Source organism: Callionymus lyra, chromosome 8, assembly GCF_982586985.1.
Source record: "Callionymus lyra chromosome 8, fCalLyr1.hap1.1, whole genome shotgun sequence".
Lineage (NCBI taxonomy): Eukaryota > Metazoa > Chordata > Actinopteri > Syngnathiformes > Callionymidae > Callionymus > Callionymus lyra.
Genome location: NC_141825.1, coordinates 5,062,501 through 5,078,524, shown reverse-complemented (window position 1 = coordinate 5,078,524; position 16,024 = coordinate 5,062,501). Strand labels below are relative to the sequence as shown.

At 36.3% G+C, this 16,024-nt stretch overlaps 2 protein-coding genes across 3 annotated transcripts in view; one reads left to right on the top strand and one right to left on the bottom strand.

Moving 5' to 3' along the window:
* Positions 1 to 1,201: 1,201 nt before the first annotated feature.
* ric8a (RIC8 guanine nucleotide exchange factor A) lies at positions 1,202 to 12,995 on the top strand. Its single transcript, XM_087797334.1, is given in 15 exon segments — positions 1,202 to 1,285; positions 4,148 to 4,195; positions 4,286 to 4,303; positions 5,279 to 5,474; positions 5,536 to 5,642; positions 6,610 to 6,690; positions 6,761 to 6,860; positions 6,926 to 7,107; positions 7,943 to 8,037; positions 8,097 to 8,247; positions 9,152 to 9,337; positions 9,394 to 9,538; positions 9,602 to 9,755; positions 11,471 to 11,590; positions 12,788 to 12,995. Coding segments are annotated over 15 exon segments (1,797 nt in total). The 3' UTR covers positions 12,918 to 12,995.
* An 820-nt stretch (positions 12,996 to 13,815) lies between these two features.
* The window catches only part of LOC148073435 (uncharacterized), an 18,354-nt gene continuing 16,145 nt past the window's right edge, over positions 13,816 to 16,024 (bottom strand). For both annotated transcript variants that reach the window (XM_087798302.1, XM_087798301.1), the window contains one exon: positions 13,816 to 14,364. In XM_087798302.1, the coding sequence (XP_087654428.1) occupies positions 14,093 to 14,364 (272 nt within the window). In that variant the 3' untranslated portion in view covers positions 13,816 to 14,092. The remainder of the gene's footprint in view (positions 14,365 to 16,024) is intronic.

The window sequence follows — 16,024 nt, the reverse complement described above, 5'->3', positions numbered from 1 at the left end:
TCGGCAACTATATCCTAGCAACACGGGCAGAGGAGTTTTAATGACTTTTGCCGGAGTTTGATTTGACAAATCAAAATGTTCAAGATATTTAGACTTCCGATTTGTTTACCGAGTATACGCCAAAAAGCTAAATGTATTCAATTTTATTTAGATACAGATATCCTACAGAGAATAAGGAACACCGCCCGCTTTTTTTCTGTGGTTCTGAAAACCAGCGTCCATGCACAACAAGGCCACGCCCACTCCCCCACTGAAACACCGCAGAGGAAGATCTCTGATGTTGTTCAGTTCAGAATATCATGAACCACATAAATCTTTCTCTCTGGGATCAATTAACAGAAGAAGCAGTACTTGTTTATTAGAAGAAAAATAAAAATAAAATATGTGTTCAATTGATTGTTTCCTTTACCAATACAGTTGTCTAAGATAATGTTATTTTGGTGGTGCTGCAAAAGCATAACTAATGAAACCATGTGTGTGTGTGTGTGTGTGTGTGTACTTGTATAGATGGATAGAGATGGGTGGATGGATGGAGGGATGGAGGGATAGAGATGGATGGATGGATGGATGGATGGATGGATGGATGGATGGATGGATGGATGGATGGATGGATGGATGGATGGATGGATGGATGGATGGATGGATGGATGGATGGATGGATGGATGGATGGATGGATGGATGGATGGATGGATGGATGGATGGATAGATAGATAGATAGATAGATAGATAGATAGATAGATAGATAGATAGATAGATAGATAGATAGATAGATAGATAGATAGATAGATAGATAGATAGATAGATAGATAGATAGATAGATACATAGATACATAGATACATAGAAAGATGGATAGATAGATAGATAGATAGATAGATAGATAGATAGATAGATAGATAGATAGATAGATAGATAGATAGATAGATAGATAGATAGATAGATAGATAGATAGATAGATAGATAGATAGATAGATAGATAGATAGATAGATAGATAGATAGAAGCTCAGTGGTGGGATCTTTGTAGAGTCGGAGAGGAATCAGGGTAATGGTGAAATTCCCACAGGACACCTCAACAGGACTCGTGGTTCTCACAAATCCCACTTAATCCATGGAAGATCCCGGCAGCCATCTGCAGAGCATTCACTCGGTCTGAGAGCCACACTCTCCAGCGACCTGCCACAACACTTGGACTGAACCGAACATGGAGTTGAACAGCATCATAGAGGAGATTGAGACGGGAGAGCAGGATGTGGTTCTTCTGGCTCTGCAGCGCTACAATGAGAAGGTGGGCAAGTGTTTATTTACTGACGGACATTTGTGCCCAGGGTGACCAGTGTGTGTGTGTGTGGGGGGGGGGGGGGGTTAATATGTCTTTGATAATAATAAAAAAAGAACATTTTTTTAAACTATTTTATTTAAAGGTGCAAGAAAAACATCATAATTACTGAAACTGGGTGAAGAAAGTAATATAAAACGAGACATAGATTAATAATAGCTTCAATAAGCTTTATTTGAGTTAGATATTATTAGTTTTAAAACCATTACTTTGACCTCAAAAGGCCCCAAATAATCTAAGTAAAGAGTCGCATGTATCTCCTAAACCGGTTTATCCAAATCAAAAGCTAGGAGAGATTTTGTATACCGGTCATGTTGTTGGAGTAAACTTTAGAAACTTGTTCTGGTCACGAGGACACGCTTTAGACTTTAAGTGATCCGGACAGAAGAAGATATTTTGAGTCCACCCACAGATCACTGGCCAATGCTTTCAGGTGTCGAGTCAAGAAGACTTTTCCCAGGTCGATGGAGGTTCAACTCTTAGTGGGTACGAGGCAGAACCCGAGACCGTGACAGAGACCAGGACTTCTACGGTTCACAGATGAGAAAGTGTTCAGTCCCCAATAGTTATTTGAAGAACAAGAAAATAAATTGTCTAAACTCTCTGTCAAATTGGATCTTAGAGTTCAAGTTAGGAGTCTTGGGGGTCCGTATGGAGCTGTTTATTTCATCAGGGGCCACATTTTAAACAGTGGCTGTTGTGAGCGGCCATCAAGCCAAAATCAAGTCATAAAATCAAGCTTTAGTTATTATTTAATTATATATTTTTAACTCTTGTTTGCAAAGTTACTTTTGTTAAAAAAAATATATATATATATATATATTTATTTTGTTCACTTGCATCTTTTTTTTTCGGGCCATTAAATACTCCTGAAAATAAATAATGTACAATGTAAAAAACCCATTAGTCATATTTAGAGACTATTGATATATAAAATTAATAAATTCAAAATACAAATGTTAGTTTCCACTCGATCTTTGACCCCATCAGGGCCACATAAACATAATCAAAGGGCCACACATGGACCTCGGTCTCTTTAAATGATTTATATTATATACATTTATCTGATGGAAGAATATGTTTGAACTTCCCTTGTCTTACATAAACGTGTTTTTCAGTCGAGCTCTGAGGTCAAGGAAAAAAAAAAAAAAAAAGCAATTCAAATCTCCGGCAAGTTGTGAAGCACAGACAGAGGAAATAGTCTGTTGGTCTGCTGGACATGAGTTTGATTTCCTGTCTGTCACATGCCCGCTGGTGTCCATGAGGATCAGGAAGCCGATAGGATTAGATGCTCTGATACACAAATAGAGTTACCTGCAGTCTGCGCCAATCCTATTCTGTTAACAAGCTCAGCTGCAGGAGGTTGTTGTGGGCGTGTGATTCTAGGCCTTGCCGAAACAATGTATGCCATCAAACCAATTTAATGTTGCTCGTTTAATGTCACCGTGTAGTGTTGTGTGTCTCCCCCCCGAGTCTGTGTTGGTTTAATCAAGATACCGTTTGAAACTCCATGAACAAATCGACATCTTCCACAGGGAATGATTTGGGGGATGCTATTGCCTCTGCCAAGGAGGTTATTTAACAGAATTACTGGTTTAGTACTGGTTGCTAAGACATAGGATCAAAGGAGACATATATCAGTAGCATTGGAATATTAAATAGTTGAATTTAAATTTTGTAATTTTGAATCATGTAATGAAATGTTTTTTTCGTTTTTTTCTTTTAAACAATTTAATTAAAACAATTCTATAATGAAAAGTTTAATTGGTTTTTATTGAATAATTAAATTAAATGTTTTGTATATTGAACGGCTGGATTAATATTCTAAAAAAACAACAACATTTCAATAAAGAAAATTCAACATAAATTTAAAAATTCCATATTCTGATGAGAGACTGCCCCCTTGTGGCACGGAGCCAAGTCACATTAAAAAAATAATATGTCTAACAATTATGATGATGATAAACTTTGGTGTTTCAAATTACATAACCTAAGCAAGGGGCCACTGGTGAACAACCCTAAAATAAAAGCTGTGAATAATGTAGAAACTGTTTTAATTATCATTACGTATTAATGAATATAAATTGTAACGGTGATAAATTCATTCAAAGAACATTTAAAGTGCTTCTAAATCATATTTACATGGATTTATATTTCAATAAAATACACAGAAAACCAACTCATAATAATAATAATAATATTTTATCTATATAGCACCTTTTCAGAAATTCAGTGTCTGCAGAATAAAATAAAATACAATAATGTTTATTTAACATTAATATAGAAAAATATGAATAGCACAAAATACCAATGATAAACAATATACTTAAAAAAATAGTGTTTTTATGTATATAATAACATTTTCTTTCATATATTTGTCCTTGTCATTTAAGTATTTTAAAGGTGTGGTATTATATTGTGGACATATTTCTTCCTCTCGTCTTTCATTTTGATTGACAGTATTGATACGCCCTCAAACAGTATTAAACGTAAGAATTGTTTCCCTGATCTAGACTTATTTTAAAGGGTTTAGTCATTCATGCAAGCAACTCTTCTTCGCCTACTGGGAGTCAGATTAAGCTCATTGTCATTGAGGATATTTCAAATGCTGAAAAAGTCATTTTAATATATATATATAAAATAACAAAGATTAGCAATATTGGGTAGAAAAATATAACAGTCGACAATGGGTGGTTTTGCTTCAGGGCCATAAAAACCTTCCTTCATTCTCTTCTATAAAAGTTTTCCACTTTTTGAATTGATCAATAATTTAATTTAAATTTAATAGGTAATTCTCATTTCTCCTTGCAGATGAACGAGTGTTTCACATTCAGGAAAGAGGAGGAATGCGACACAGAGGTAAAGTTAACTGTATTATTAAGTAGAATATTTTCAACATGTATACATGTACAATATATTAACAGCATGGATCTTGTGTTCTCTCTTTAGGAAGTGAGTCAGCAAAAGGTAAACAATTCACATTATTTCATCCTACAGAGAATATTCACATGGACAGATTATTTAAAACTAAATTGGTTAATGAAATTCAACATTTATATGTTCAATAAGTTCATAATATCCAGTAAATAAATGTAGCATAACCAGCTAATCACAGTTAGCAGGCACGCTAGTTAGCTTGTGTTGCTAGCTCGATTGACTTAATTTCAATTCTATCGACATTTTATTGCCAAAACATATTTATTTGTTTCATTAAACGTGAGTGTATTGAATATAAATGTATACGTTAAGGAAGGATGAAATAAATAAAGGTGGGGGGGATATGAATTTCAATAAAACTATGTCTAAAATTTCCTATTTAAGGAACATTGTTTATAAGAAAAACAAAAAATTATGAAATTAAATGTAATTTTTAATTAAATTTTATATTATACATCGCCGGTGTTGTAAACACAACACTGGAATGTTTTGTGGTAGCATTACAGAATAAAAATAATGAGGTATAAATTAAATAAAAAGAGATGAATAAAAAAGACACATTACCAACAAAAATGACATATAAATAATGAATAAAAATAATATACTAATATAAAATATATGAGTCACAATATTATACATTTTAGAGTAAATAAAGTAGTATAAGAATGTATACTTTCTAGAATAAATCCAATAATAAAGTGGTGGAAGAGGAGGCTAAAAAAAATGTTGATCTACTTTGAGGTTAAGAACATGTTTTAGATAAATGTTCTGAAAGATGTGTCAGTGCAACGGTGACATAGGTAAAGGTCAAGTTGCCTTTAATCTGACTTTAAATGGCGTCTTAATCCAACAAGCCGACACATGCTCGCGATAGATGAGGATTTCTTCAAGTGTTTGAGTCATAGTCGACCTGGAATAGAAGAGAATTTATATTATATATATTTATAAACTTTAGTTCAGTCGCAGCAGATTCAGAACAAACGTTTGTTGTTGTCGCGTCTGCAGCGTCTGGGAGAGTTGGTGGTTGAGTTCCTGGGCCGCGAGCTGCAGCCGTCATGTCAGCTGGCCTGTCTGGAGACGGCCCGGATCTTGTCCCGGGACAAACACTGTCTGCAGCCCTTCGTCAACTGCTCCGCCATGTCCACTCTGGCGCGCTACGCCGGCATCAGCGTGAGCAACACCTCGGACGCAGGTAACCTCGGCCCGTTGCCATGGAGACAAGGCCAAGTTCTAACATGGTGTGTCAGTCGAGGACGAGGCAGAAGGACTGGGCGAGGAACGAGGAGAAGCTTCTTCTGCTGACGACGAGGTGACGATCGAGGCTCTCAAGTGCATCTGCAACATCCTCCTCCACAACGAGCCGTCGCAGGTGAACATCAGTGTCCTCAGAATATTTAATTATTACCCTAATAATAACTCATGTGAAAACCAACTCTCCTGACATGTAGTAAAAGTTCTTCTGTCCAAGATGCAGTAAGTCCCTCATCATGACCATGTTTTCAACTTAATACTTTATAAAGTTGCTCTGAAATCTGGGCGAAGGAGAGGTTACGAGACTCCATTGTGACGTAATAATGGCTTCACTCCTCCTCCACCCAGCTGTAAACACGCCCGCTTTATTTATACGAGTCCCTTGGAGGTGGAGGTTTCCGGATTGACGACCAGCCGTGACAAACCTTGTTTGACCAAACACCGCAGAGAAAAAACAGTTTTTGGGTTTAAGATCATTTTCTATTGTCAATATTTCAATGAAAAGAGAGTTTTGTACAAACAAACACACACTTATGATACAATAGAGTCACACTTCATAACAACACACATCATTAGTTGAAATTTCAAATTCAAATGTAGAAACTTTGAATTGAAATGTTTTTTATTGAATTCAATAATTTCTTTGAAAGGTTGAAATTTGTTTCTAAAAAATGATAATTAAATAAAAAACAGAATATAATATCAATTTTTACATATAGAGTTTGATATTCTCATACTAATAAAAACTTTTTTTTTAAATTATTTCTAAATTAAATATATTTTATTTGCAATCTTTGAATATGCAGATGATCATGTGACAGATCTGATAATGTTTTTTTTTTTTTAATAATTTAAATAAAAAACGGCAAAATAATAATAATTTACAAATCAATGTTTTTAAAATTGTAAAAAGAAATACAATTATATGTGTAAAATAAATTAATAAATGAATTTAAAAAGAAATCAAACCTTTAAAAAAAAAAACTAAATAAATGTATTAATTTTTAAAATATTTAAACTGTAAAATGATTGTGATGACACTCTTATACCTGCATCTGTCTGAAGACTCTGGTTTCCTCTCACAGGTGGTCGCGGTCAACCTTCAGATGATCCGTGGAGTGACAGCTCGACTGAAGAAATGTTCTGCCGTCAACTGGAAGCCTCAGGTTCTTGACTGACTCGACTACAGTAATGACGTCTCACAAACACTCGAACCTCTCCTCTGTCCTCGTCCAGGTGACCTTCTTTGACCTGCGCCTCACCTTCCTGCTGACGGCGCTTCAGGTGGACGTGCGTGCTCAGCTGGCGCAGGAACTTCACGGCGTCTCCGTGTTAGGTGAGGAGGAGACGGGCTGGTGGAGACCGGAGCTGTTGTTGTGACGGCTCTGGTGTGTCCCGCAGGTCAGCTGCTGGACACCGCGCTGTCTGTGGGTCGGACTCTGGAGAAGGACGGGTCGAGCCAGGAGGACCTGCAGCCTGAAGACCTTCCTCCTCTGAGCCGCGAGCAGACGGAGATCGCCGTGGAGATCCTGAAGATCTTGTTCAACATCACCTTCGACACGACCAGACGCAAAGTAGACGAAGTGAGAGACACACTAGAGACATGACAATACATGAGGATGTGTGTCATTGTCTGTGTGTGTGAATTTTTGTGTGTGATTTAATGTGTGTCTGTGTACATGTGCATGTGTGTGTGTATATATATATATATTTATGTATATATATATATATACACACACGTATGTATAAATAAATAAACACACACATGTAAATATACACACACAAATAAATGTACACACACAAATATATAAATAAATAAATATACACACACACACACATAGCACACACATGTATGTATAAATATTCATACACAGACATACATAACACAAACACAAATACACACACACGTATAAATATACACATAAGCAAATACCCAATTTCCCAAAGTATATCACCAGAGGTATCATAAAGTCAATATATCTAAATGTATAAATAAAAACACCCACACACATATTTATATATATGTGTGATTATGTATGTGTATTTATATATACAGTATATGTGTGTGTGTGTATATTTATTTATATTTATATATATGTGTGTATATGTTTATTTATATACATGTGTGTGCGTGTGTGTATTTATATACATACTGTATGAGTGTGTGTGTATATTTATTTAGATATATATATGTGTGTGTGTGCATGTGTGTATTTATATACATATGTGTGTGTGTGTATTTATTTATATACATATGTGTGTGTGTGTGTGTATATTTATTTATATACATATGTTTGTGTGTATATTTACTTATATTTATATGTTTGTGTGTATGTGTATATTTATTTATATTTATATGTGTGTGTATATGTGTATATTTATTTATATTTATATGTGTGTGTGTGTGTGTGTGTACAGGAGGACGCAGCAAAGTACAGGTGTCTGGGTTCTGTACTGAGAAAGTGTCTGGTGAGTCAAGCTGATGGAGACGAGAGGACTGAGGAGTTCCACGGGTGAGACAACGTCCACTTCTTGTCTCATCAGCCCCTCTGACCTTTGACCTCCCTCTCAGACACATAGTCAACCTGCTCAGTAACCTGCCGCTGCCGTGTCTGGACGTGTTCCTGACCCAGAAGGTCACTCAGGGCTCGGTGGAGTACATGGGGGTCAACATGGACGCTGTCAACATCTTGCTGGAGTTCATGGAGAAACGACTGGACGGGGTGAGACGACTGGAGAGGGGGAGGATGGAAGAGGAGAAGGGAAGGGATGACAGGAGGGGAAAGGAATCATTGAAAGGAGAGGCGGGAAATCGATAAGAGAGGAAAGTCAGGGATTGAAGAAGGAGAGAGGAAAGCAGAAGGAAAATAATTTCACGGGAAATGAAGTGATAGAAAAGCAAGAGAAGGCAAATAGGAATGAAAATATAGTAGATTAAAGGAAAGCAGAGGAAATCGTAAATGGAAGGAAACGATAGATGGGTTAAGGGAAAAAAGAAAGGAAGAAAAGGGAAGAAGTAATTGAAAGGTTGAAAGAGAAAAGAAAGAAGAAAAGGGTATAGATTAAAGCTTGAGAAAGGAAATGAAAGGAAGAAAAAGCAAAGGAAAGTGAAAGGAAAGTCAAAAAGTCAAGGAAAGGTGGAAATTAAATTAAAGGAAAAAAGAGAAAAGGAAGGAGGGAAATGAGGAGTGAGAGGAGAAGGGAGGAAAATAATAAGCAAACAAGTATCTTAAAGGGTTGGAAGGGTAGAAAGCAAAAGGAAAGGAAAGGAAGAAAGCAGAGGGAAAGGAAAAAGGAAATTAAAGGTTGGGAAAGGGAGTAAAGAAGGAAAAGGTAAAGGAAAGAAAGAAATGGAAGATTGAGGATGTAAAGAAAAGGGTTGATACTAAAGGAGAGGAGAGGAAAATGAAAAAAGCAAAGGAGAGGAAAGAAGGGAAGAGGAGATTGAAGGAGACAACAGCAGAAAGTAAAAGAAAAAAGAAGGGATGAAAAGTAAGAAGAGGCGAAAGAAAAAAATGAATGAAGAAAGTAGAAAAAGAATAGAAAAGAGGGTTGATTAAGGAAAAGAAGAGGAACATAAAAAAAGGAGGAAAGGAAAGGAGAGGTAAGGAAAGAAGGGAAGAGGAGATTGAAGGAGGGATTGAAGGATAGGAAGAGAAGGAAAGGAGAGTAAGAACATGATCAACAAGATGATTGACAGTCCTGATGGCCCTGCAGGGTCAAAGGTTGAAGGAGAACCTCCTCCCGTCCCTCAGCCTGCTGACCGAGAGCGCTCGCATCCACCGGGAGACCAGGAAGTTCCTGAGGTCAAAGGTCAGTGGCAGTCAGCCGTGCAGGAGGAGGAAGTGACGTGTTGACGCTGCGTTCAGGTCCTTCCTCCGCTGAGGGACGTGAAGACTCGCCCGGAGGTGGGCGACGCCCTGAGGAACAAGCTGGTGCGACTCATGACCCACGTGGACACGGACATCAAAGGCTGCGCCGCCGAGTTCCTCTTCATCCTCTGCAAGGAGAACGGTCCGTGACCCTTGACCCCCGGCGGTGAGGGAAAACCTTTATTGACAAACGCTCGCGCTCCAGTGTCCAGGTTCATCAAGTACTCGGGGTACGGCAACGCTGCAGGTCTTCTGGCCGCTCGAGGACTCCTGCGAGGAGGAGGAGGAGGAGGAGACTCTGGGATCAAGTCCAGCGACGAGGACTCGGAGACCGAGGAATATCGAGAGGCTCGAGCTCAGTAGGTCACGACACGCGAGTGACGACAAATCATCTACACAACCTTTATATACGTTTATTATATATATTAAAATAACTTTGTTCTCATGATAACTTTATTCTACAACTTTAATCTCAAAATAAATCTATTTTTGTACAACTTTCACTTCATTATACATTTATTTATTTGACTTTAATCTCAAAATAAATATATTTATACAACTTTAATCTCAAAATAAATATATTTATACAACTTTAATCTCAAAATAAATGTATTTTTGTACCACTCTTACTTCATTATACATTTATTTATTTGACTTTACTCTCAAAATAAATTATTTATACAACTTTAATCTCAAAATAAATCTATTTTTGTACAACTCTCACTTCATAATACATTTATTTATTTGAATTTAATCTCAAAATAAATATATTTATATAACTTTAATCTCAAAATAAATGTATTTTTGTACAACTCTCACTTCATAATACATTTATTTATTTGAATTTAATCTCAAAATAAATATATTTATATAACTTTAATCTCAAAATAAATGTATTTTTGTACAACTCTCACTTCATAATACATTTATTTATTTGACTTTACTCTCAAAATAAATATATTTATACAACTTTAATCCCAAAATAAATATATTTATACAACTTTAATCTCAAAATAAATGTATTTTTGTACCACTCTTACTTCATTATACATTTATTTATTTGACTTTACTCTCAAAATAAATTATTTATACAACTTTAATCTCAAAATAAATGTATTTTTGTACAACTCTCACTTCATAATACATTTATTTATTTGAATTTAATCTCAAAATAAATATATTTATATAACTTTAATCTCAAAATAAATGTATTTTTGTACAACTCTCACTTCATAATACATTTATTTATTTGAATTTAATCTCAAAATAAATATATTTATATAACTTTAATCTCAAAATAAATGTATTTTTGTACAACTCTCACTTCATAATACATTTATTTATTTGAATTTAATCTCAAAATAAATATATTTATATAACTTTAATCTCAAAATAAATGTATTTTTGTACAACTCTTACTTCACTATAAACTCATTTCATACGACTTTCATCTCAAAATAAATGTATTTGTACAACTTTAATCTCAGAATAAAATATTAATTGTATGAATTTAATCTCGTAATAAACATATTTTTGTACGATTTTAATCTCGTAATGAAATATTAATTGTACAACTTTAATCTCGTAAAAAAATATTTCTTGTACACTTTTAATCTAAAAAAATATGTATTTATTCAACTTTAATATCAAAATACAGGTATTTTACACAACTATAATTTCGTACCTAACATATTTTTGTACGACTAAATCTCATTATAGATATTTTTTTTACAACTTTAATCACAAAATGAAGGCATTTTTATAAGATTTTAATCTGAGTATAAATAGTAATGACGGAATAGGAATTTAAGTGGCTCTGATAGTTGGAATTTATCTCTGTGTATTATACAAAAAACACTAGAATTAATAATTAAAAAACGATTTAACACTTCAGAATAAAATAAAAATAATGTGAGGTAAATATTATTTGAAAAATTAAAATATAATGTTTAAATATATATGTCTGTCTTGTAAAGACAGATGGAGTACATTATAATTGAAGTGAATATTAAATACATCAAGTTGTAAATGAAAGATGTACCATGTGATGTACATTAAACTTTATTGTCTCCAGGATTAATCCGGTCACAGGTGTGGTTGAGGACGAGCAGCCGGATCCCATGGAGGGAATGACGGAGGAGCAGAAGGAGTACGAGGCCATGAAGCTGGTGAACATGTTTGACAAGTTGTCCAGGTTTGTCGCCTATATTTGACTTCATGTCTTCGTGTCTTCATGTCTTTGTGTCTTCATGTCTTCATCTTCGTGTTTTTGTTTCTTCGTATCTTTGTGTGTTCTTATCTTCATGTCCTTGTGGCTTCGTGTCCTCATGTCTTCATGTCCTTGTGTCTTCGTGTCCTCATGTCTTCATGTCTTTGTGTCCTTGTGTCTTCATGTCTTCATCTTTGTGTTTTTGTTTCTTCGTATCTTTGTGTCTTCTTATCTTCATGTCCTTGTGTCTTCGTGTCCTCATGTCTTCATGTCTTCGTGTCCTCATGTCTTCATGTCTTTGTGTCTTTGTGTCCTCATGTCTTCATGTCTTTGTGTCTTTGTGTCCTCATGTCTTCATGTCTTCGTGTCCTCATGTCTTCATGTCCTTGTGTCTTCGTGTCCTCATGTCTTCATGTCTTTGTGTCCTTGTGTCTTTGTGTCCTCATGTCTTCATGTCTTTGTGTCCTTGTGTCTTTGTGTCCTCATGTCTTCATGTCTTTGTGTCCTTGTGTCTTCATGTCTTCATCTTCGTGTTTTTGTTTCTTCGTATCTTTGTGTCTTCTTATCTTCATGTCCTTGTGTCTTCGTGTCCTCATGTTTTCATGTCTTTGTGTCTTCGTGTCCTCATGTCTTCATGTCTTCGTGTCCTCATGTCTTCATGTCCTTGTGTCTTCGTGTCCTCATGTCTTCATGTCTTCTTGTCCTCATGTCTTCATGTCTTTGTGTCCTTGTGTCTTCGTGTCATTGTGGCTTCATGTCCTTGTGTTTATGAGTTTAACATTATTATCCAAACAATTCAAAAATAAAATTTCTTAATTAAATATATATTTTTTATCATATTAATATTAATGTATTATTTTTTCTTTATAGCCTTAAAATTAAATATAAAAAGTTATCACTATTTTACCCAATTATTTACATTAAATTTAAAAGGCGATGAATTTAGAATATTTTTCATTTATATATAAAACTAACAAATTAACCTTTAAATATATTATTGAATTAAATTAATTAACAATATAATTAATTAATGATAAACTTCCATATTCTTTCCATTAAAGAGTGAGACATCGAAGCTCAAACGATCTTCTCGAACCCGATGTCGACATTTACTAGTTTCTGGCGACTTTCATTGAGATTTAGGTCGAGTTTTGAACCAACAACCTTCTCCTCCTCGCGCAGGAACAACATGATCAAACCCATGCAGCTCACGATGGACGGAGAGATGCGTGAGGTCGACCCGGAGCTGCTGCGACAGCTCGGGAACAACCAGCCGGACGACGAGCCGCAGAACTCGGACCAGGACGACTAGAGATGAAACCTGAGGATCAATAGATGAACATGAGTCGACCTCATGACCTCTGACCCCTGAAGAGTCCAGAAGAACCAATCAGAGTCCAGGATTTTAGTTTCAACAAGTTTTAAATGATGGTTTATAATAAAAAGAGTGTCAAACAAGAGTGAACGTTGTGTAACTGTTGTGTAAGAAGTCACAGCTACACTCACACACCGGGAGGGATGTTGTGTTGTTCAGTGTGTTGAGGATATGTTGTGTTGAAGTGAAGGTCGATTGTTGCTTTATTTCATCAAAAAGAAATTTGCTTTTATTAAAAATCTCAAATAACAAAAAAGATTCTTTAATTAAAAGAAAAAAGAAAAGTTAATAAAAATGATGCTTCAATCAGAGAAAAATAATTCACAAAAAAAAAATTATATTATAAAATGTAGCTTCGAAAAAATGTTAAAAAAAAGGAGAATTTCTTTAATAAAAAACATTTTTAAAAAGAAGCTTGAATCTAATAATGATACAAATAATTAATAAAACAAATTCAGACAAAAAACGTTTCTACAATGAAAAAGTTTTTTATTTTGTGTTTCGTCCAAATTATGGGTAAAAAATGTTGTTTTTTTCCTAATTTAAAATATTGATTTTTGATGAATAATTTTGCAACAATCTACAGTCATTTGTGTAAGTGAGTCTCTAGTTCTTGAGTGTGTGTGTTTGTGTCACTGTGCGTCTGTGAGAGACGGTCGTATGTGTTTATTAGTGTGTTTTATGTGTGGAATTGTGTGTTTCTGTCTGTGTTCAGGACTTGTGTGTTTTGATGGCAGTGTATAAGAATGTGTAATGTGTGGGATCTTTTCTGTGTGTTTGTGTGTGTGTGTGTGTGTGTGTGGGTGTGTGTGTGGGGGTGTGTGTCTGTGTGTGTGTGTGTGTGTGTGTTTGTGTGTCCGTGGTGTGTGTTCCACTGTAGCTCGTGGCCGACAGACAGAACCGAGGATCCGGGTCGTGAAGTCCTTTATTGACAGAAACAGGAGTCTAGAGGAAGCGACCCCGTTGAACTGGGACGCGCGGATCTCTGATCTGCAAACCCTCGCTGTGACCCGGGGGGTTCATCCTGTTCCAACAATCATGCAGCTCACAGGTCCGGGCCTGGGCCGAGGACCACCTGAGCGGGTCTATGGGAGTCTGTGCAGGACGGAGGGTTAAGTTCTGGGGGGGTCCTGGTGCCGCGTCAAGATGACGTCAACTGTCCTCTGTGTGCTCTTCAAGTCCACCTCGGGGGTCTCCGGACTCCTCGGGGACTTGGGGTCTACGTGCGGGAGCTTCGGGGACACGTGTCCGAGTGTGCTGAGAGGAGTCTGGACCTGCCTGTGGACCGCCTGGCCCGAGAGTCCCTGGAGGGAAAGTGTGGAACCTTGGATGCACCGTTCTGGACTCTTGGTCTGCTGCTCTCTTGTTGCACCAGTAGAGGGAGCTGCTGGGACAGAGACTTGAATCAAACTTTATTGATAGTTGCAGTTATACTCTGACTCAGGAATGTCAGAGTCATCACACCAGAAGGTTTTATTGTGTTTCTGGTCCATGAGGGAAACAACAGTTGTGTAGTTTATTGTCAGTGGTAAGTTTGTGTGCAAGAATGAGTGCGTGTTGTCGTACAATATTTGTATGTAGCCATGAGTGTGTTTAGTGTGTGTTTTTTGTGTGTGACTGAGCATATGTGTTATTAGATATGTTCTGTGCTTTGTGTGCTTGTGAATATGTGCACATAGTGTGTTTTGGATTTGTGTTATGGTGTTTTGTGATGACGTGTAATACAGAGTGTAGGTGTGTAAATGTATTTATGATTGTGTGGGTCTATATGTGTACAAGTGTGTGGATTATACTGTATGGGTGTGTGCTTGAGTGACAGTCCAGGACTGTGTGTGTTTGTGGAATATGTGTGTGATTGTTGCAAGTGTCCCTTTGTAGAATTATGTGTACATGTAATGCATTTGTGTTTGTGTGTTTGGTGATGATGTGTAAGACAGTGTGTATGTATATATGTGGGTCTGTGTGTGTATAAGTGTTTTTCAAGTGTCTGTGTCTTAAGTATGTGTTTTCGGATGTGTGTGTTTGTTTTGGTGAATGTGTTCAGGACTACATGTGTCTTTTGTTTTGGGAGTGTGTGTGTATATGTGTAGGATAGTATGCTTGTTTTGGTGACAATGTGTAATAAGAGTGTGTATGTGTGCATTGGTGAATATGTGTACTTTATTGTATGTGTCCTTGTGTAGGACTAGGTGTTTATGTTATGGATTTGTGTTACTGTGTTTGGTGATGTATGTGTATGTGTGCACTAGTGTGTGTGTTTAGGTGCGCTCATGATTGTTCTGAATGTGTATGGTTTTAAAACAAGTTTTTGTGTGTGTGTGTGTGAGACAGTGTATGTGTGTAGTCGTATGTTCTGGTGACAATGTAAGAGAGTGCGTATTTGTTTCTGTTTGTAGTAGTTTGTTAGTAGAACTGTGTAAAGGGTTTTGTGTACATTGTGTAGATGACAACAGTGTGTTATTGTGTTGTTGTGTAGGACTGTAACTACGAGTGTTTTAGTGAATGTGTTTGACTGTGCGTCATAGTTTGTGTCTAGGACTGTAACTATTTGTGTTTTAGTGAATGTGTTTGACTGTGCGTCAATGTTATTGTGTAGGACTGTAACTACATTTGTTTTAGTGAATGTGTTTGACTGTGCATCAATGTTATTGTGTAGGACTGTAACTACGTGTGTTTTAGTGAATGTGTTTGACTGTGCGTCAATGTTTGTGTGTAGGACACTAACTATGTGTGTTTTAGTGAATGTGTTTGACTGTGCGTCAATGTTATTGTGTAGGACTGTAACTATGTGTGTTTTAGTGAATGTGTTTGACTGTGCGTCAATGTTTGTGTGTAGGACACTAACTATGTGTGTTTTAGTGAATGTGTTTGACTGTGCGTCAATGTTTGTGTGTAGGACTGTAACTACGAGTGTTTTAGTGAATGTGTTTGACTCTGCGTCAATGTTTGTGTGTAGGACTGTAACTACAAGTGTTTTAGTGAATGTGTTTGACTGTGCGTCAATGTTTGTGTGTAGGACTGTAACTACAAGTGTTTTAGTGAAT